At 34.7% G+C, this 22,391-nt stretch overlaps 7 protein-coding genes across 7 annotated transcripts; 3 read left to right on the top strand and 4 right to left on the bottom strand.

Annotated features, from left to right (window-relative positions):
* Positions 1–86: 86 nt before the first annotated feature.
* Positions 87–2,177, top strand: ELE39_000830 (glucosamine-fructose-6-phosphate aminotransferase; the record flags this gene model as incomplete). Its single annotated transcript, XM_067343870.1, has 1 exon — positions 87–2,177. The coding sequence occupies one exon, from the start codon at positions 87–89 to the stop codon at positions 2,175–2,177; it is 2,091 nt and encodes a 696-aa protein (XP_067202589.1).
* A 429-nt stretch (positions 2,178–2,606) lies between these two features.
* ELE39_000829 (PIG-M mannosyltransferase) lies at positions 2,607–4,180 on the bottom strand (the record flags this gene model as incomplete). The annotated part of the gene is made up of 3 exons (XM_067343869.1): positions 2,607–2,708; positions 2,772–3,905; positions 4,028–4,180. The coding sequence occupies 3 exons, from the start codon at positions 4,178–4,180 to the stop codon at positions 2,607–2,609; spliced, it is 1,389 nt and encodes a 462-aa protein (XP_067202588.1).
* A 722-nt stretch (positions 4,181–4,902) lies between these two features.
* On the top strand, positions 4,903–6,990 carry ELE39_000828 (acetyl-coenzyme A synthetase; the record flags this gene model as incomplete). Its single annotated transcript, XM_067343868.1, has 1 exon — positions 4,903–6,990. One exon carries the CDS (start codon positions 4,903–4,905, stop codon positions 6,988–6,990), a length of 2,088 nt encoding a protein of 695 aa, XP_067202587.1.
* A 240-nt stretch (positions 6,991–7,230) lies between these two features.
* On the bottom strand, positions 7,231–8,592 carry ELE39_000826 (cell cycle switch; the record flags this gene model as incomplete). Its single annotated transcript, XM_067343866.1, has 1 exon — positions 7,231–8,592. The coding sequence occupies one exon, from the start codon at positions 8,590–8,592 to the stop codon at positions 7,231–7,233; it is 1,362 nt and encodes a 453-aa protein (XP_067202585.1).
* A 1,367-nt stretch (positions 8,593–9,959) lies between these two features.
* On the top strand, positions 9,960–12,356 carry ELE39_000825 (aspartyl protease; the record flags this gene model as incomplete). The annotated part of the gene is made up of 1 exon (XM_067343865.1): positions 9,960–12,356. One exon carries the CDS (start codon positions 9,960–9,962, stop codon positions 12,354–12,356), a length of 2,397 nt encoding a protein of 798 aa, XP_067202584.1.
* Positions 12,357–13,893: 1,537 nt separating this feature from the next.
* ELE39_000824 (extracellular membrane associated with 3 EGF domains and a transmembrane domain) lies at positions 13,894–14,666 on the bottom strand (the record flags this gene model as incomplete). Its single annotated transcript, XM_067343864.1, has 2 exons — positions 13,894–14,363; positions 14,414–14,666. 2 exons carry the CDS (start codon positions 14,664–14,666, stop codon positions 13,894–13,896), a joined length of 723 nt encoding a protein of 240 aa, XP_067202583.1.
* A 1,006-nt stretch (positions 14,667–15,672) lies between these two features.
* ELE39_000823 (CHD3 with 2x chromodomains plus SNF2 Atpase) lies at positions 15,673–21,720 on the bottom strand (the record flags this gene model as incomplete). Its single annotated transcript, XM_067343863.1, has 1 exon — positions 15,673–21,720. One exon carries the CDS (start codon positions 21,718–21,720, stop codon positions 15,673–15,675), a length of 6,048 nt encoding a protein of 2,015 aa, XP_067202582.1.
* Between the last annotated feature and the right edge of the window lie 671 nt (positions 21,721–22,391).

Raw genomic sequence — 22,391 nt, 5'->3', positions numbered from 1 at the left:
GTAGAGTTTCTGAAGGCTAAAAACAAAAGGAGGATAAGAATTTAAATATTGCAGGCAAAGGTATTAGGTTTTTAAGTTGGTAAAAAATGAATTTTTGTTCGAAATACGCATTCTTGGTGCCAATTGTGAACCGTATTAATGGTGATTTGAAAGAAAAGAATAAAAGATCAAAGTTTCTTAGATTTGAGAGGTTAATGAGGACTTTGAAAGAAGATGGCAAACTGAATAATTTGAGGGGAAGACGCATATTTGGAATGTTTTTTGAGAGTATTGGAACTCTTTGCAAAACAGGAAGAAAAGGCAGCATTTTTTCTACCCCTAATGAAGCTCACTGTTGTGGTATTATAGGCTATATTGGCTCGGGAGATGCCCAAAAGGTACTAATGCAGGGAATAGAAATACTTCAAAATAGAGGTTATGATTCTTGCGGAATGAGTACAATAGACGATGAAGGAGAATTGATAACCACCAAATACTCATCTAAAGAGTGTGGAGATTCGATTGAAAGACTAAAGAATGATGCTGAACTGTTACATGGAAACCACCATATTGGTATTGCACATACTAGATGGGCCACCCATGGAGGGAAGACTGACTTTAATGCTCATCCACACCAAGACTATAAGAAGAGAGTTAGTATAGTGCATAACGGTACAATAGATAATTACTGTTCTTTAAAGTCAGAATTGATGGAAAAAGGAATCCCATTTCAATCAGAAACGGATACAGAGGTAATTGCAAACTTGATTGGTAAGTATCTGGATGATGGAGAGGATTTTCAAAGCGCTGTTCAAAAAGCTCTTTCTCGTTTGCAAGGAACTTGGGGGATTGCTGTTCTTCACAAAGACTATAAAGACTTAATGGTACTTGCTAGGCATGGCTCTCCTCTGCTTGTTGGAGTACAATCTGGACACATTTACATTGCTTCAGAAACATCAGCTTTAGCAAACTATACAAATCAGTACGTGGCTTTGCAAGATGGGGAAATTGCTGTATTATCTCACGAAGGCATTAACAAGTTAATTACTCCTTCAAGATTATTATCCATTGATCATGAAAAAGTCGAGTCTTCTCCTTCTCCATACCCTCATTGGACACTTAAGGAGATTTATGACCAACCTCATGCCTTGGCAAGGTCACTTAACTTTGGAGGCCGGATTTCCCCTTATAATAATATGGTAAAACTTGGAGGACTGGACCAAAGACTAGATGAATTAAAAAAAGTGCAAAACATGGTTCTATTAGGATGTGGTACAAGCTTTCACGCAGCTCTATTTGCTCAGCTTTTGATGGAGCATATAAGTGGATTCAATACAGTAAGCGCTAAAGACGCTTCTGAGATTTTTGTTACTGGGTTTCCACGTGAAAATGCTGGAGCTATTGCTATTTCTCAAAGTGGGGAGACTGCTGACACTGTCAAGGCCATAAATATTGCAGACAACCTTGGAATTCCAAAAATATCTGTAGTAAATGTTGTGGGGTCAATGCTTGCTAGAGCAACAGGCTGTGGAGTTTACTTGAATGCAGGAAGAGAAGTTGCTGTTGCCTCCACTAAGGCTTTCTCCACTCAAGTTCTTGTATTATCTCTCATTGCTGCTTGGTTTGCCCAAAACAGAGATAGTGCTACTTCCCAAAGATGCCAGGAATTATTGGAAGCAATTCATAGGGTCCCTATCAGTGTTGGAGTTTCATTGCAGGTCAAAGAACAGTGTGAGAAAATTGCTGAAATGATTAAAGATAGCAACTCCATTTTCATTTTGGGCAAAGGCTATGGCTATCCTGTAGCTTTAGAAGGGGCTCTTAAGATTAAGGAAATATCTTATATACATTCTGAAGGTTATTCAGCTGGAGCTCTTAAACACGGACCTTTTGCTTTAATTGATAAGGATACTCAAACACCTGTTATTCTTGTCATTCTATCAGATGAACATCATTCTTTAATGATGAATGTTGCACAACAGGTCAAGTCTAGGGGAGCTAGAATTATTTGTATCACTGATGACGAGAATTTGTGCAAAGACATTGATTGTGAAAGGATTTTAATCCCTTCGAATGGTCCTCTTACTGCTTTAAATGCTGTGATTCCATTACAGCTTATTGCATATTACTTGGCTATTAAAAGAGGTATTAATCCAGATAAGCCTAGAGGATTGGCCAAGGCCGTGACTGTATTTTAACGAACTCTACTCTTTTAACCAGCTTATTTCATATCTTGTATTATTAGTTATTAAATCCCAATCTTATCTTCCTTTACAAATTATTATGATTTATTTGTAGTTACGTATTGGTAACGGATAAAAAATGAACCATATATCACATTAGAAACAGTAAAATATAGGGGGAACACTTCAAATAGTAAAATAATAAGATAATGATAAATTCTAATTAAGCAAAGTTAAGAGGCTATAAAAAAAAAGCTTTATCAATAATTAATTATTCTAATTTCCAAAGAAAACTGAGGAAATTTCAATTTCTTAATTTACATTATCCTAAATGTACTTAAAAATCACCCTTGTAGAAAAGAAGGATAACTAAGTATCACCAGGAATCCGGAATTTGTTCAAAGTTGAAGAGGATGGGATCTATAATAACCTTCTACTAGCAATTTATTCAGATTTGATCTTTAGTGACGATGAGTTACTTTTTCTCAGGAAAACTAAAACAATGCTGATGTTAGCTAACAAGAATAGTATACTTGAGTGGAAGAGCTAAAGATTAAGAATTAGTTTAGTTAAAGAATTATAAAAAGAATAATTTCCCTGAAAACTTACGCTTAAAAAGTATGGCTGTCCAAGCATCTCAATGTGATATGCAAAATATAACCATGAGAGTTTGGTAATAAGCCAAACTCCTAGTGAAATAAGAATTGGGGTAAAGGATGTACTGGCAGAGTGAATAATTCCTTTAGATTCGTCGAGCTGAGCAATATTATTAGCTAGATAGACTCTGAGGGCGAGGGGGAACAGGATAAACCACCATAGGAAGTACTGAGATGTACAAACTTTGTTAAAAGCCACAAATAAAACAGTCTGGCAAAAGATGGCCATAATGCATTCACCTTCCCTTACAAGAGAGATTCCCGACAATGCAACCAAAAACATCTGGGGAATGGAAGCTATATATGGAAGAGTCTTGTATACAAAGTTGGATGCGAGTGCTTCTTTTGCTGAGTACATTGTGAGGTAAAAGAGGTAAAAGAAGACTGAAAAGTTGTGCCTGTGATCTTTTCTGATTGCATGATATAAGTAAGTTTCATAAAGGAACTCCCAGCCATATAGATAATAGAAGAAGGATATCAAAGAAATGATTGTAGAAAAGCTGACTAATCCAAAAATGAGTTGGTCTATATTAAGCGTAGTAAATACCTTAATGGGAAGATTGAGTATATACCTGAAGATTGGTCTGTCCTTTTTGAGATAGTTTGGATTAATAAAGAAGATAAACGGAAAACCATATATAACCGGATATAGCTTAAAATGAACAGAAAGCCCAAAGAAGAAGGCTGAAATGACAATATTAATCTTGTTATTAAAACTGTCGTATTTAGCTTTCATTAAGAAGTAGATTGTGATTAGGACAAGAATGGATGGAATGACATCAGCACTTCCTCTTGCTGCAATTACAACAGGAAATGGATTGAGTAACCATGTGGAAATAAGAAATCTTCTTAAAGTAACGCTGCCTTTAATCTTAGTGTCGTTGTCTACATCCAACAAGATAAGTAGCCATTCTAGGATTTTACCTGAAAGTATATTCACAGCACAAAACAAGAGTTTCGAAAGAATTTCCATTTTGAATATAATGTTAATTGAGGTAATATAAGCCAATAGTGGAGTATATCTATATGTATGTCTTGTATATGGTGACTTTCCGTGGAGAACAGCTTTGGCTGCATCCGTAAAGACCTAAAGAAGGAATATCTCAGCTCAAAAGAAAGATTAGGGAGTGGGGTAAAGATCTGAAGAACTCACACACACTTTCAGCATGAAAAGAACCAATCCCACTCGAATTCAATAATAATACTTACCATGTAGTCAATATCAGTAAACTTGACTGAAACATTAAATCTATCTTGGAGAAGACCATAAAACAAGACGAGTAGATGGAGGCATGTCGTAGAGAGGTACACATGCTCTACGACATACCTAAATGCCTTCCCTATCGTCCTTTCCGACAACATTTCACCTCTCTATCTTTCCTCAGATAATTATCTTTTCTTAAAAAATTTATTATCATCAAATAAATAAAAGTTCGATACCGCCAAAAATTGGGCGGGGAAGTGTAGACATTACGATATGGATATGATTATAGTGTAGGGGGGACACAAATATTAGGGGCTTGTAGTAAAAGTGGGATATTAGTAAATTCAAGTTGAGGGAAATGAAGGTGGTACGGAACGGAGGGGAACTAATTAGAAAACGAGCATTCGAATTCGAATTTTAGTTGGTAACTTTAATAATTAGTTTTAACGATTTTAAGCCAATTTTGATTTGTGCAGTAGGGAGTAATATATGCACATATACTCATATTGATATATTAATCACCAAAATATATGCGAATTGATAATAAAGCGTAATCCAAATTGATAATAAATAGTTACCTAGAATATTACTAATCCAGGAGTATCACAGAGTCTGGAGAACGAGAGTGAATAAGGATCCAAGATATACAATTGTTGGATCTTCAAATTCCTGTAGAGGGTCACATTGGTTGATATTAATCTTTTTTAGTCTCATTAGAGTGTTTTTATTTCCTATTTTATATTACTAAAGGCCTTTGCCTTTATAATCGCTTTCTGGGAGTTGGGAGAGTAAAACATTCAGAGTTTTATTTGGAATTCTTCTTCTTGCTCCTAAGATTTTACTTTACTAGTATATTATATTATTACTGATTGCTGGGAAAATGAGCGATAAAAGACCTAGATCACCATGCTCTAACAGTAATGATGAATTATATGATTCATCAGTACTTACTGAGAATATGGATACTGTTGCATCCCGTTCAAAGAATTTGCCGTTTCACGAGATATATAAATCAAAACCAACTCCTGCTGATAAGCCATATAGAGTGAATGGGGCTGATAAGTATAAAGAACTTTATGAGCGAAGCATTAAAGATCCTGAAGGCTTTTGGAGTGAAATGGCTAGAAAAGAGCTTAGATGGCTTAGAGACTTTACCAAGGTCAAAAGTTCTGGTACTTGTCTTCAAGATAGTCTTGCTTGGTTTTTGAATGGAAAGTTAAATGCGTGCGATAATTGTGTGGATAGATGGGCTGAAGCACAGCCAAATGCTACTGCACTAATTTGGGAAGGTGACGATCCGTCATCTATTAGACACATTAGTTATATTGAGCTATTTAGAAACGTTTGTAAGATGGCAAACGTCCTGAAACGATTTGGTATCAAAAAAGGTGATTCTGTTGGTATCTATATGCCAATGATACCTGAAACTATATACACCATGTTAGCTTGTGCTAGAATAGGGGCTGTCCATATGGTAGTTTTTGCTGGATTTGCTGCTCAGAATCTTTTTGAAAGGCTTGTTAATGCTAGATGTAAAATAGTGGTGACTGCAGACCAGGGATCCAGAGGTAAGAAGATTATTAACTTGAAAAATGTTGTGGATGAGGCTCTTGGAAGGGCTCCTGATATTAAGGCATGCATTGTTTTTAGACATTTGAATGGCCCTATTAACTTTGTACAAGGAAGAGACTTTGATGGAGAAACTCTAATGAGAGCTGAAAAGCCATATTGTCCGTTAGAAGATATGGATAGTGAGGACCCACTATTTTATCTATATACCTCAGGTAGTACTGGTACTCCAAAAGGTGTTCAACATTCTACAGCAGGGTATCTGCTTTATGCCGCTATTACACAAAAATACTTGTTCAACGTTCATCCTGGAGATATTTTTGGATGTGCTGGCGATATTGGATGGATTACTGGGCATTCCTACTTGGTATATGCTCCTCTTTGTAATGGTATTACAACTTTAATTTTTGAAGGGGTTCCTACTTATCCCAATGCTGGTAGATACTGGGAAATGGTAGAGAGACATAAAATTACTCACTTTTATGCTGCTCCAACTGCCATTAGGACTCTTAAACGCCTTGGAGACGAGTTCGTTACCAAGTACGATAGGTCATCCTTACGAGTTCTGGGATCTGTTGGAGAGCCTATTAATCCTTCTGCATGGAGATGGTACTATAAGGTTGTTGGCGAAGAAAGATGCTCTGTAGTTGATACTTACTGGCAGACTGAGACAGGAGGAATTGTGATTGCTCCAATTCCTGGTTGCTTTGACACTAAGCCTGGCTCAGCAACATTTCCCTTCTTTGGTATTGAGCCTGCAGTGCTTGATCCTGATACAGGAAAAGAAATTGAGGGGCCTGGGTCTGGAGTCCTTTGCATAAAAAACTCATGGCCAGGAATGTTTAGAGGAATTTTTGGAGCTCACTATCTTCATGAAGATCTTTATACAAAGCCATTCCCTGGATACTACTTTACTGGAGATGGTGTTTTAAGAGACCAAGATGGGTATCTTTGGATTACTGGTAGAATTGACGATACCATTAATGTTTCTGGTCATAGACTAAGCTCTAAGGAAATTGAAGATGCTCTTACTAACCATGTTGGAATTGCAGAGGCCGCTGCCGTTGCCATTGAACATGATGTTAAAGGAAATGCTCTTGTTTGCTTTGTAGTTCTAAAAGATTCTGGTAAAAAAATTTTCGACATAAATAACTCCAGTCCTCATCCTTTTGAACCTGAGCTCAGGATGTGCGTCAGGACCCAAATTGGTCCTGTTGCAACCCCAGATCATATTATTGTTGTTGAGAATATTCCTAAAACGAGATCTGGAAAAGTTGTTAGACGACTTCTTAGAAAAATTGCTACTGGATGCGGTGATTACGGGGACATCTCAACCGTTGCAAACCCTGAATGTATTAAATCCATTGAATCTTCCTGGTCACAATACCTTAAAAGATGATAGATGGCATCTGTATAACTAAATTGATAAAAAAAAGTTAGATTGTAGATTTAACAATATGAATGACTTTCTATTTTGTATTTTACAATTTCAAACGGAACGTATTTTTCTTAATCATTATTGTAAAAAAGATTTCCAAACTAAATTAGGTACATTATTTGAAAAGAAAGAGGAAAAAAGTGATAATAGCAAACAATATTATATAATTTATTAAATATATTTCTACATTTATATTTAAGCTTATCTCATAGCTGGTGCATTAGGTACCGATAAGGCTGCTAAATTTTGTGGACCTTTTGGCCTGCCTGCTGGAAATATTTGCCAAAATCTTAAAGTCTCATCCCCTGCTCCAGTTACAATGGTTTGACCATCAGGAGAAACAGCTAAATATAAGACTCTGTATGTATGACCAGTCAAAGTTGCAATTTTCTGCATAGACGGCCATTTCCATAATATAACCTGATTTAAACTATATCCATGAGTAGATACTAATTCGTTAACATTTCCACTCCAGGCAATATTACATACTTGTGAACCAGTATCTACTGCCATTACACATGAATTAGTAACAGTATTCCATATACGAATATGTCTATCAGCAGTTCCTCCACCCGATGCTAAAAGCCCAGACTGATGAGGGTTCCAAGATAGTGCCTTTACAGCAGCAGTATGTTCTTGGAATTGACACACAGGAGTATCGTATCCCTGTGACCATATGAGTAACTTGTTATCATTACCTCCAGTGGCCAACTGCATTTCATTTGGACTCCACTTAACTCCACATACTTCCTGTTTATGCCCCAACCACCTACTACACCAATGCTCCTGCTCTCTTACATCCCTTAATAACACAGTGTGATCCCTTCCTCCTGTTGCCAAGATTGGCCCACACCAGTCCATTGCACCAATTCTTGCTCTGTGTCCATTTAAGGTACGTACTTTTTTCTGTTCTACAACATCCCAAATTTGAACAGAGCCTTGTCTAGTTCCAACAGCAAGATGATTGCCTTGCTGTGTCCATGACACACTAGTGACAGTATCTTGCTCTTGTAGATTTAATAAATTGGTAACTTTACATGTGGACGCGCTCCATAAATATACTGATGAACTTAATCCAACAGCTAGTAAGTTGGTGGAGCTCCAATCAACTAGATTCAAATAGAAGTCATCTTGCAAGTTGGGAGCATCTAAAATTTTGAATGGTCCTTTTGGGATTTTTCTTGAAATTGGACCAATTCCCATATTCGATGATGAGAGCCATGCTGGGTCCATAGAAACTGATCTTAAGGGGACAGTTGCAAATGGATCAAATACTTCACATGAATTTAGCCTAGAATATTCATTTTCATCACTATATAGTTTTTGATTTCCTAATTTTCTTCTTTCTTGTACTCCCATTGATTGCGATCCTCCTCTCAATTTGATCATAGCAGAAAAGTCACTTTCTGTTGTTGGTAATAACTCTGTGGCTAAAAGCTCATTATAGACAGAAATTGGGTTTTGAAAATTTCTTTGAATGATAGAATCACTCATCCCAAATCTAGAGTATCTTTCAAATAAATAGCTCTTTCCCAGTGAGTGGGAAAGGTTTGATATATTCATCTTTAATTTTTTAAAAATATCTTCTTGGTTATTGAGAGTGTTTATTATAGATAATATTTACTTAACTTAGTTCTTCATTTAGTTCACCTTTTCATTTGCTTATTGAACTCTTAAATTTATAATAAATTTTTGCCAAACTTATTTGAGTGATTATTAACCTCTGTAAATTTATTTCCTTTAATCAACTCTTAAGACCACACAGAAATTCCAATTTCTAAATTTGCTACCACTATTTTCTGTGCCAAAAATCTTGCATCTTTCCTAATGTTAAGCTTAAGTTCTTCTGATGACCACTAGTCACTTCATTTTTTTCCCATGTCTAACTGCCATTTTCCATGTCTTTCCTTTAGTCCCTGACGTACGTGTCTATTGCAATGCTATATAAAATTAAGATTTTTAATTATATAATAGTTTTAGAACAGCTGATTTCAAATTTGAAAATTAAAAAAAAATTTTGCTGGTGTTTTATACTATCAAATTGGGGAATTAATACACTTAGAAGATAAAGAATGAGCCATGCTAGAGATTTTCCAGCTTTGATCATAAATAATTAAATTTTTAATGATATTTAACTATTTTTTGAATAATTATTTAGATTATTCAGAAAACAGTAATAAATCTATATTTAGTTATTATTTTTTTATTCAATTCGGTTTTTATTTCTACATTTTTAGGAAATTGAATTATTTAATAAAACACATAACTGATTCTTAAATGTTTCTTTTTTTATGTGGACAGAAAAATTGGTTAAACTACATGCAATTGATTTGCATGAATACCGGTATGTAAAAAAAATCGTGGATTATTGGCTTCGAGTCAATTAGTACTATTGGGTAGGTATTAGGCGGGATTTGGGGGGTAGACAAAATAAAAATTTAGTGTTTTTTGATGATTAAAAAACAACCAAAAACAAAATCGAAAAGTAAAAGAAATTTAAGCATTAGAGTTGTAATTTTTCTACGAATTCGTAAAATTCGGATGGTCATCTTGAGTTGACCCAAATGTGGGGAGAAAAATCTGTAAATTAAGTCCTTTCCTGCTTTAGAATTTCCCCTCTTGTGAAATCCTTATATTTTCAGGCGGGCTCACTGGACAGCAGGAATAGGCAAGAGTTGCAGTTTAGGCGTAAGAAAAAAAAATCAAATAAAGGCTTTGTTGCATCTTGGTGTGAATAGACAGTATTGTGTGCATTGTCTACATAAGGAAGCTTGAATTTAGAGGAATTGAGAGGCTGCTTGCCAAACATATTGGGGAAAGTTTCGAAATAAGTTTCAAGGTAGAGCTGGAGGATTGGAATAATTTCTTGAATTGACATAAATCTTAACAAATTAAAGGAAAAAAGGAAGATACGGATAAGTTTAACTAAAATGAACACAATGAGAAGGCTGATTACTACTCTAGGAGTAGCAGTATTATTTGGACGCAACTTCTCAAAGGTCGGGGCAAGAATTCAAATGAAGGCCTATGGTAGTATAGTTTCAACAGCCTATTATTATTCCGATATTTTTGTTGGACTTCCAGAACCTCAGAGGCAGAGTGTAATTTTGGATACGGGAAGTAATCTTCTTGCCTTCAGTAGTACTCAATGCCAACAGTGTGGGACACACCTTGATGCATATTACGACCCTTTTAAAAGTACAACAAAAAGAGAAATCCCTTGCCATTCTTATTGTAAGGTTTGTGTGAATAATAAGAGACAATGCGCTTATACTATTCATTATTTGGAGGGAAGCAGTTTATCTGGAAGTTACTTTGAGGATTTTGTTGCAATTAGAAATGAGAAAGGAGATACTTCTGAACCTTCACCATATGTTGTTGGATTATCAACTATTTTTGGTGGAATTACTCATGAAACTAATTTATTCTTTACTCAAGCAGCTTCTGGAATTCTTGGATTGGCTTATACTGCAAGTTCTCAAGAAAGAGCACCATTATTTCAAACATGGACGAAAAGATCTAAATATGCTAAAGAAGCTATATTATCTTTGTGCTTTAGTTCAGAAGGTGGTATGATTTCTTTTGGAGGTTATAATTCTGAATATTGGGTTTTGGGATCTAATGAAAAATCATTCAGATCTATCTCTGAAACTAATCTTGTTAAAAGAATGCTTGGATATTCATTTTTATCAAGCTCAAGTAGCAGTCAATCGCGTTCTAGTTCAAAAAGCAACGGTTTAGATCCAAAGATTGGTTGGACTCCTTTATCTATATTGAATGGAAATTATTATGTTCAACTAACTAAAGTAAGTGTTTATCAGACTAAATTAACTTTGCATAAAGATTCATCGTCCGGTAATACAAAACCTATTCCACTCGTTATTGATAGTGGTACAACATTATCATATTTTCCTGAGCATATTTTTGTTCAGATTTTAAACATTATTAACCAAAGAATTGCAGAAACTGAAAATAAATCAGCTTATAGAACTCTAGTTGAAGCTGGCTCTAAATTCTTGGAATATACTGGTCTTAAATCGCCATCTGAAAATGATTTGGAGTTGGGAATTAGACAAATTTCTATCTTCCCTGGTGAAGTTCCTGGCGCTGCATTACTTAGAAAAAGGGTATATAGAAGGCTTAATAATATTGAAGATATTGCTAGTACTTCTTTTAATTCAACTGTTCACTCTGAGCATTTGAGTGACAACAATAACATAGAGTCAAACAACGATCAATTAAATACCGATAGAAATGTCTCATATGACTTCGATCAAACAAAAACAACAACAAAAACTACTACTAATACTACTGCTGCTAACACATTATTCTCTTCTCAAGAATTTGATATTGATTCTTCAGTATCAAGGATAATGCTTGAAACATCAAAAGGTGAGAGATGCTGGAAACTAAGAGATCAAAGTGAAATGTCACGTTTCCCTACAATTACTTTGGGATTCCCAGGTTTAAAAATTGAATGGGAACCAACTCAATATCTTTACAAGAAATATAGAAATACTTACTGTTTGGGATTTGATTCTGATAAATCATTCCTGGTACTTGGTGCATCATTCTTTATTAATAAGGATGTTATTATTGATGTAAAGAATTCAAGAGTTTCATTTGTCAAGTCCAATTGCCCCCAAATTGCACATGCAAGAAGAACTTCTACATCTGAAATGTCTCAATTATTAAAGGATACATCATCATCATCTCCAGAATCAATCATGAAATCTGAGGTTGTAGTATTTGATTCAAACATAAAACATGTAAATACTGCAAATAGTAATAATAATAATCATCATAATTCTGGTGAATTAATTCATGGCCAAACCCCTAGTTTAAGTTCTGGTCAAAGTTATTCTAATACATCACCAAATCATAGACATAGTACTGACAATGACACAATTTCAGAATCATATTGGGATCCAAAAAACTTGACTTCGCCATCCTCACTCTCCTCGTATTTATCTCCATTAGCTGTACAATATACTGGTGTTACAAATCATTCAGTTGATTATCAGGGTCAAAATAGTGATTATGATCAATTTACACCTAATGATATGTTGATATTATATTTGAAGCAGCAATTAAATGATAATGATAATCTTGAAAATTCTCAGATTCAAAAGAGTGATCAGCAGCAAGAAAGTTCATCAGATTCTAAGAATGAGAATGAAAATACTAATTCGGATAGTAAAAATTCTTCATCAAGATATAGTGATTCTCAGCCAACAACAATACATTGGTTGATTATTTTACTAACTGCTTTATTTTCGTGTTATTTGTTTAATGGTGTAGATCAGAAGAATTTAAAGAATGAGTAAGTAAAAGAGTAAATAATATTCATTATTATATATCCCCAATGTTTATCTTCAATATATATATATTGGATATTGATATTGAAGATTTACTTTTTTTTTTTTATTATCTCCGTTAATAAAATATTCTTTTTATATATCAAGAAGATTATAGAGAAAGAAAAAAAAGAGAGAAAAGAGGTGGTTAATTTCTGTATAAGATAGAGTTTTAATAAATGTTAAGTTAACAGAGAAGAGGTTTGGTTTTTAATAAAGTCTTAATTAATAAGAATTGATTCAATTATATATATTTATATTTATATTTTTAGTTTATTGTTGTATATAAATATAGAGATAATATATATTATTGTATTTGGATGTAAAGAAGAAAAGGATTTTATTTATTATTACAAGAAAATACAAAGTATTCTTTTATATATGAACTACAACTAACTGAGTGGACTGAAATGAATAAGAATAAGCAGGTTTAATTTTTAGAGTAGAAATGAATGGTGTATAGTACTATTATCATAAGACATATATATAACATATATTGATAATTATCGGATTATAAAAGAGAAATTACAATTTATATATACAAATATAAAAAAAAAGTTCTATTTATTATGGGAGGATTAATTATATATATTTATATATATATTTTTAGCCTACTTAATTAAATTTAAAAAAAAATTAATAATTAATATTTCAAGCGAAATAGGGGATAGAAATAAGTAAATAAATATATTCTGGTTAATTCTCTATTATTTTTCATTTTGGATAATATCAATAAATTATCGTTATTTTGAATATTAAGAGAAAATTTCAATATTTGGAGAATAATATTTTAATAATTAGTTCTTTTTTAAAATGAGATAATTATTGAATAATGGATTTATGAGAGATGGATTAATGAAAATAGGTATTATTGCTAGTTTTAGAGGTGTTCAGTTTACAGAGTTTTATAATGTATAAGGAGAAAGGAGTGAAAGTAGTGCATTAGTAAATGAGAAATGCAATAGAGGGACGGGAGGGTGTTTTTAATGGTGTGATGTGGTTCGTTTGATTCTTTCTTTTAAGAAAAAATAAATTTTATTATGAAAATTAAGAAAAATGCATTATAAGAGAAAGTATTTAACGCTAAGCTCAACAAATAGATTAATAGGACATAAAAGAGTTTTAGAGATCGTACTTGTATTTAAAAAGAAGAAAAAGGTATTTAAGATGATAATATTAGGATTAGATATTTTTGGAACTGGAGAGAAAATTATGGGAGTATGTAGTTTTGGGAGGAGATATTAATTCGACTAATATGCAGTGATAGAGGAGAATATTAGAGGGTGGAAACAATTAGTTAAAAAGTGAGACTGACAATCAATGATGTTATGATGAAGAAAAAGAGAAAGGGAGGGAGAAAGTATGGAGGGAGAAGGAAGGGGAGAGAGAAAAAAAAAAGTTGATAAGAGGGAGTTGGAATGGGATAGGGAAATGAACTAAACTACTCGATATAATATTATTTAGTTTGTAATTGAGTTAATAATAATAATTGATTTATTATTGAATACTAATTTTCATTGGACTGGGGAGTTACATCCTCCATATCATCATTTTCTTCTTTATCTTTCTTTCTTTTTACTCTGATCTGTACAATGATATCGTAGATAACAGAGAATGTGCAATATAGAATGGTGGCAAGGATGAATATGAGAAATGCCCACATCATGATAATTTGTCCAGAGTAAAGTCTTACTCCCACTCCACCAATACCATGTTGAACAGTGATTTGACAATAATCTCCGGAATATCCAGCAAGGCAGGTACATATAATGGGTAGGTTTTCTCCAATATATGTACATTGACCTCCATTTTGGCATGGATTATTGGTTTTACAGACATTATTTTCAACTTCACAGTTATATCCAGTGAATCCAACAGTGCATTTACATACATAGTATGGTGAGGTATCGGTACTAGTACAAATTCCACCATTTAAACAGAGAGAAGTAGGTCCAACACTCAAACAAGCATCCCAGGCTAAATAAAAAAAATAAATATAAATGAATGAACGGTTTTTAAAAACTTACCAGTTTCGCAGGATGGACCAGTAAATCCATCGGAGCATACACATAAGAATTGACTTTTATTGTCAACATTTGGTAGAGAAACGCATTTACCATTTTGTCCACAATTGATTGATTGATCTCCAGCACAAATTGATTCAAATGGTAGGGTTTGTAGGTTTCTAAGTTGGTTAGAAACGTTAGTAATTAAATTTAGGTTTGGTGTAGTAGAAATATTATTTTTTTTTGATGAATTATTTTCATTTGGGAATAACATAATAATTAGCTGTTATTTTTCTGTTTCCCAAAATAGATGATGCATTAACTTTTACTTGTTTAATAAGTTTTATTAATTTTTAATGATTGCTTACGTGTATTATGAGTCCAATGTAATTAAAATCAAACACTAAATTTAATTTTTTATTCTTGCTATTTGCTTTTAATAAAAAATTTTTTTGTAATTTTGAGGCTTGAATTATTTAAATTTTAAACTTAGGTTAAATTTCTAGATATATTATTATTTTTCAAATTTGTTTTTTTTCCTGTTTTTTAAATTAATTTACAATATATTTAGCACCGGTATAGAAAATAATACCCCACATGCAATTTCTTTTTAATGCACACGTGGCAAAATAATATTAATATTTATTTAGTTGATGCATGTATTACTTTTATGTGGACAAAAACATTTTAGAATTATAAATATAAATGCAGAATAGGATGGGATAGGAGGGATATTAAGAAAGGTTTTGGAATGAAGCAGAGGGGAGAAGAGATAAAGGAGAGAAATGAGGAAAAACAAGAATTGGAGAGGAGAATAGAGTTTATAAGATAATAATTATAAGAACTAGAAAAAAAGTATCAATAAACGCGAAATATGGGACGAATAAAAAACTTGAGTTCAAAGTTGAAAGGAACATTTTTTCATTAGCAAGTTACAATGTTGAACACAGTTATTAAATTGGAAGTGATAGCTTGGACCAGTGGGATGCAATAATGTGGCCTGGTAGTCCCCACCTTACACCAAATCCCTCTCCCTCTCACTAATTCTGAATATAAATTTGAATATTATAAACTAGCAATCTTACAGAAAGCCCAGCTTAAAGTGTCTTCTTGGGTATTTTCAGCTGCTCTTTGAGTTGATAAATAGTGTTAAAGTAATGCTTGGTATTGCAGCTCTGCTCAGTTTGGAATAAGATTTCTTTTTTCGTAAGAATATTATTTAGAGCTCAGACCTGGACTGGGGTTGAGGATTAAGATGGAATGCTGTGAATGAACTCCGGTTAGGATTTAGTTTCAAGTTCAAATTTAGGTTCAAGTTCAGATTTGGGCCCAGATTTAGACTCAGATTCAGGTTCAGGTTCAGGTTCAGGTTCAAGCTCCGGTTCAATGACAGAATCAGAATTGATTTTAGTGACAGTCTCAGTAGTAGGCTCTGGAGGAGCAATGGCTTTCCAGCTTAGGTAAATCTTTTCAATGTCTTGGGGTTGGAAGACCGTGCATTTGGCTACATAAGACCAAAGGCAGTTGTGAACCTTATTTCTGGATATCTCATTAGTTGCAAGCTTAAGTATCTCATTTATTTCATCTCCAACGACGGGAAGCAGGACTTTTAGGTTCGCAACAACATCCGAGTCTGTCATGTTATTGGCAGGATGGAAAAGCTTTTTGATTTCTAAAAGTTGAGGCTTTACATTACTATTATTAAAACAAGTTCTTGCTTGCCTTCTTAACTCCTTCTCATCCATATTAGAACATTCGAGTACAAATTCTGGTAGCCCCTTCTTACCCCCAACAATCAGTGGTTTTGAGCCCTTTGCAGTACCGTTATTATTAACAAGCTGCCCAGATTGATCAACTCTATCCTTGCTATTCTGATCCTCACACTTTCTTGTAACCTTCTTTCCACGCTTAGAGCTAAAATTTTCACCCTTATTTACATAATTATATTCTTGATCAGAAGAAGGAACAAGCTTTCTCTTTTTACGAGCAGTCTTGCCAATAACCATTACTGAATGTAGATGTTTCATCACTCTCAAAGTTCTCTGTTTTAGCTTATCAAACTTTACTCTTTTAATGCAAGATAAAGACAGATTCTCATCCATTGACATCATTGTCCAGTTTGAAAAACCATAAATATAAATTCCTTTAAGTATATCAATATCTGTTTGAAGCGTCCAGGGAATTCCCCAGGAAGGAGTCCTAAGAGATTTAACCAAAATTGGAGGGAGTTCAAACTTAAGATAGTTCCCCTCAAAATCATTTCCATCCGATAATGGTTGCTTTTCTTCATTTTCGTTCTCAACAGTTCTCGTTTCAATCTTTTTACTTCCTAAAATATTTTCAGTAGAGAGATCAAGTGACTTCTCCTTGTCTTCCTCCTCATCTAAATCTTCATCTTCATCATCAACATCATCCTCATTTTCATTATCTTCATCCCTCTTAACTGATTCTCTATCTGGCCTAGCTAAAGGACCAGTTGGAAGCTTCCAAGGCTTTTTTACACCAGGATTACATTCTCTCATCAGCTTATCAAGTGAAGTCAACATCTTAATCCTTTCAACAAGCTCTAAAGCGTTTGCTCTGTGATTTCCAATCAAAAGTAAATTCTTCTTTAAGGTATTTTTAGAAACTTGATTACTATTCTCTATATCATTTTCCTCAATAAAATCATCCATTGAACCAACTTCTAAAGGCACACTTCCCCCCATGATTGTAGTGTCTGTAGTTGATTGGCCCTCTGAAATACCAGCACCTTCATTATTCGAATTAATAATCTGAATATCATCTTCATCCTTAATCTCTCCCTCCTTGGATACAGACAGAACACTTTCAGAAGCTAACTCCTTTTGAGCTTTTTCATAACATAAAGCAACAATGATCTGAGACTCATTCAATATGGTACCCCTTTCCACTTTGCCTTTTAATCTAGAATCCATAATAATATCATCCAATCTTCTATATGGGTCTCCGAACTTTAAGATTGACCTAAATAACTTAAATCTACGCTTTGGATGTAATACTCGAGGATCTCTTCTTGCTCTCTTCCCATTTTTAACACATTTCACTCCATTTGAAATATCTCTATAGATTATATTAATCTCACTAGGAAAAAGCTCATCATCTTGATTATATTTATACGGAAAACTGGTAATTTCCAACATTAATGCTTCAAAGTCTTCCCTACTTTGCAATGAATGCTCAGGAAGTGGGTACTCTTCTCTATTAGGCACTAATTCTCCCAAACTTTCTGGAGTTTTATCCAAGTCCTTTTGAGAACTCAAATTCAATTCAACACAATCAATTTGTTCAGATAGACTTGGATCTGTCTTCTTACTACCTCCACTTGAACTGGAAGTCTTGCTCTTTCCAGAGCTTCCCCCAGTTGATTTTTTAACATTCTTTTCCTTGGATTTCTTCTTTGATTGCTTTTTACCCTTTGTTACAAAAGTCTCATCACACTCAGATCCCTGATCACCTTCTTTCCCTGCTTTTCCATCCTCATATCCAAAGTTATCACAACCAACATACGTATATCCATCATCCCTGTACTTTAAAGAGCCATCCCTCATAGCACTTTTGCGAGGACCTGTAATTATCGCATTCTGATGGTTTTTTTCCATCAACTTAAGCCTCTCCTCTTCTGGTATTGTCTTTTCCCAAAACTCCTTACTGTCAAAATCTATTTCACCGCCTTCTTTTTTTTTTTCACTCAATGGAACCAGAGCTCCAGTATTGGAATCGATTATAAGTGGTGGCGCCTCATACCTAAAATCTGCAATATTTGCAAATGAACGCAAAAGTCCATCAGCAAGACCCTGAGTGTCGTGTACATGTTCTTCCGCATCAGCCAAAACTTGGTCTAAATCAATCTGAGATGCAAACCTCTTATCCTCTTCCAGAAAATCCGTCGAATTCTCATCTTCTGCTTTTAATCTATTTTCTACACCCCTAGTACCGTCCACATTAATTGCACCGTACATGCATGTTTCTCCGCACTGCCCATCTGAACAATTTCCACATGCGGAGTCCGAGATTGACTTGGTTCGGGCGGGCATTTTGCTTGTTCCCTTACTCCATAATTTCTGGGCCCCGAATTTTAAAATTTTGGCGAGTTCGTCACGGCTGAAAGAAGCTCCCCCAGATCTGGATTTCTTTCCATTGGGATAAAGCGCTTGGGAGGCCATAGCTACAACAGATGCAGCAGTTGAGGAGCTAATTTGAGTCTGAGAGCTGTTTGTGCTAATGTTATTAAGTCCTTGTACGACTAAAGTGTCAAGGACCATCTTAGTTTTGGCCCTCTCAAGAATATTCTCCTCAATAGAGTCTTTAGTAACGAGCCTATAAATTTGTACCTGCTTCTTTTGTCCTATACGGTGAGCTCTCGCTTCAGCTTGTAAATCGTTCTGAGGGTTCCAGTCAGAGTCATAAATGATTACGGTATCAGCAGTAGTTAAGTTAATTCCAAGCCCTCCAGCTTTTGTGGAAAGTAAAAAACAGAAATCATCGCTATTTGGAGAGTTAAAATGATCCATTGCTTTCTTTCTAAGCTCTTTTCCCATTGTTCCGTCTAGGCGTTGATGCCTAAATCCCCTTAGAACTAAAAATTCAGATATAATATTTAACATTCTTACCATCTGGGAAAAGATCAATACTCTGCTCCCTTTTTCTTTTAGCCTTGAAAGTAACTTATCAAGTAGACACAATTTCCCACATCCATAAATTAGTTGGTGCTGAATGTTAGCAATTGTGATACCTTGAGAAGGATCTAGCTCTGGCCTGTGAATCAAAAAAGGATGATTACAAACCTTCTTAAGTTCCATACATATATTCTGTAGGGAAGTCTTCGTGCCTCCCGTAGTCTTACTCAGCTCATCATAATTTCGAGTCAGAATTGATTTGTATATGTCTGTCTGTTGAGGAGAAAGCTCTACTCTTAGAATTCGCTCCACTTTATTTGGAAGACTCTTCTCAACGTCCTTCTTTACTCTCCTCAAAACATACTCCTGTAGCTCGCTTTGGAGGTCCTCTAATTGTCTCTGTTTATCTGGCCCAATCACATTAGGATTTTCTATGTCAGGGTATCTCAACCTAAATTCCTGGTAATTCTGAAACCTCAATGGATTCAAAAAATGTAAAAGACTCCAAAGCTCCTCCAAATTATTGTGTAATGGAGTCCCACTTAGTAACAATCTATACATTGTTCCAAATTCATGCAACTCTTTAAAACGCTTACTGTCCCTGTTCTTCAATTGGTGAGCCTCATCCACTATCATCATGTACCAATCAATTTGTCGAAGAAAGTCGCAGTCAACCTGGCTATTCAGTATCGAAGGAGTAGTTATTACTACATCAAATCTATATCTCTTCCTTGTTTGTCTAGATGATCTTGACCTATAACGCTTAAATAATCCATCACTACCAGTTACCGCGCGCGCGCACCGTTGCATGTTCTTCTGATTATAATTGTAAGTTTCACATTTTGGTTCTAAATTGTTATCAGCATCTCCATTTTCATCAACTTCATCCCTCATTTCAATTATGGAGAGTTCGTAGGACCTTATTAATTCTCTGGCGTAGGCATTTCCGTGATATAGAACAACATTTGCATCTGGCAGCCACTTCTTGAACTCTCGCAACCAATTATCACTGGTACTTTGGGGCACAACAACAAGGAAAGGAGCAACAATCTTTTCCATATATAGACAGTGCCCAATAACAGATATGGTTTGGACGGTTTTGCCAAGTCCCATTTCATCAGCTAAAAGGACGTTAACATTCTTTTTAAACCTAGAAATCATCCAATTTAAGCCGTAAATCTGGTAGTCTCTGAGAGTTCTTGGCTGGAAAGGCTCATCACTGGAGTCTTCTACCAGTAGAACTTCTTCTTTAGAGCCTTGAAGTTCTTGAGAGTCCTTAACTTCCATTTTCACATCCTCTGAAATAGTATTGCTATGCTCATTTTCATTATTATTAAATTGATGTTCAATTTTCGTTGGTTGATTATTACTAGGTATCTGATGATCAATATCCATATTTTCCAAACCTTTGCTTTTATTCGGCATATCCTTCACTTTTACTCCCATATAGAAAGGAGTTGAAAGATAAGGCTCAAATGAAGTTAGAGCAAGAGATCTCATTTCATAATCACAGTTCTTGTCAAACCTGGAGACAAGGTCCATTTGAGCATAAAAAGATTCAATGTATGATAGAAAGTTATGTTCTTCTAAGGTTTCATAGGACTCCCAAGTACATTGATCATAAGGACAGCTAAGCCACTTGACAAAGTAGTATAGTTGTTTCCGATCTTCCATACTATTTTGGCCAGCTCCTGAATTATCGTTTTCCCTATAGACATCAACAATTCTCTCAGGAATTAAGGCATCCAAATCAAGTTGTCGCTGGATTTCAAATGTTATATCTTCCTGCTCAATTTCATCTTCCGTCATTAATTTACGCCTTTGAAGCATATCAGCCATCTTCTTCTGGAAGTTTTCCAATCTTCTCAAGCCAGATACACCCTCACTCATCAAAGATTCTGCTGATTCCCATGTATTGTGTAAATGAGAATATCCCATCCATTTAATCTTATATTCTGTAATATTGGAATCTTCGGGATTCTGTCTACTGGAAATGACTCTGTCTATTGTTCTCACATTCTGCTGGACTGAAACAGATATACCAGCCTCTGCCTCCGCATCTACCTCTATTTCTGCACCTTCAGAATCTTGCGTCAAGGAGTCTAATGAAACTGAGTCATCAAAACTTAAATAATTTACTGCTTTTCTACTACTCCTTACGGCTCTCTTGACGGCACTTGTTTGTGATACCTTACCTTTGGAGGGCTTCCTACCCCGTTTCTTCTGAACTGGCTCCTCATACAAATCCTCATCGCCATTATCAGAGTCGGTACTTCTTCTAGCACCAACATAATTAGTGTTCAAGTCCTCACTCGTAAAATCTTCGTCATCACCATCATACAGATCCTCCTCGTTCACATAGTCAAGGTCTTCAGCTTTCTGGGACAGACTCTTTGATTTTGAAGCCTTAGCCCTAGTATACCGCTCCCGTGTTCTTTGCATCTTGGGTGTTTGTGCAAATTCGGAAAGAGATTCATCAGATAACTCACTTTCATTGTCTATATTGGAAAAATTTGAGTATCGCATCTTACGAACTCTCCCACTTCTTGAACAGCTACCTGTTTGGGTCTGATTTTGGCTTTGGTTTTGATTCATCATTTCTGGGCTAATATTCTCAGTAGATATACATTTCCCCAAAGCATCCAACTCTCCCTCCGTGGAGGAGTCTGAAAATTCAACTTCCAAATCCATTAAACAATACAGTTACTAATAAGCATCCATTAGGACTTTGACCTAATTTATATATACTTTTATTCAATATTAATTTTCTGGCTTTTTTAAGCTAGACAAGTGTCTTTAAATAAACATATATTTTAGCCATAGGCGCTGATTAATTTTAATTAAATTTTCATAACACTAGCACAAATGAAAACCTAATTGAATTTATGGAGTTCTTATTTCATAACACATCATTTCCCTATATAAAGCTCATCGACAGAGTAAATGGTTATCTCTTCCTCACAAATCCCAACTCCTCCCACTTCCAACCAAGTCCACTCGCAATATTCCTCACATTTACTCACATTCTACTTTACACTAGGCACATCTACTCTTTATAAAATAATAAACATAATATGCTAAATACTACAAGTTCATTAATGACCGAGACTAGGGTATTCTAACTCACTTTTAGAAATCAATATTACATATATCATTGTTATCCCATCTCTTTTTTTCTACAAATTTTTTAATTAAAACACGTTTGGCGCGCACGCGCGGCGCCTCTTTAGGGCGCTACATGTCATTATTTAACAAGTTGTTCCAGGAAGTAGAATGTTGAGGGGTTGTAACACAGCAGTGGAGGCTAATCAAAGAGTTCTAGGTTAAAAAAAAAAATAAAAAATTTTGTTAGGTGGTGGATT

The sequence above is a fragment of the Cryptosporidium sp. chipmunk genotype I genome (assembly GCF_004936735.1).
Source record: "Cryptosporidium sp. chipmunk genotype I strain 37763 chromosome Unknown contig_14, whole genome shotgun sequence".
Taxonomy (NCBI): Eukaryota; Apicomplexa; class Conoidasida; order Eucoccidiorida; family Cryptosporidiidae; genus Cryptosporidium; species Cryptosporidium sp. chipmunk genotype I.
The sequence above is the reverse complement of the archived record's forward strand: the minus strand, read 5'-3'. Positions and strand labels throughout refer to the sequence as shown.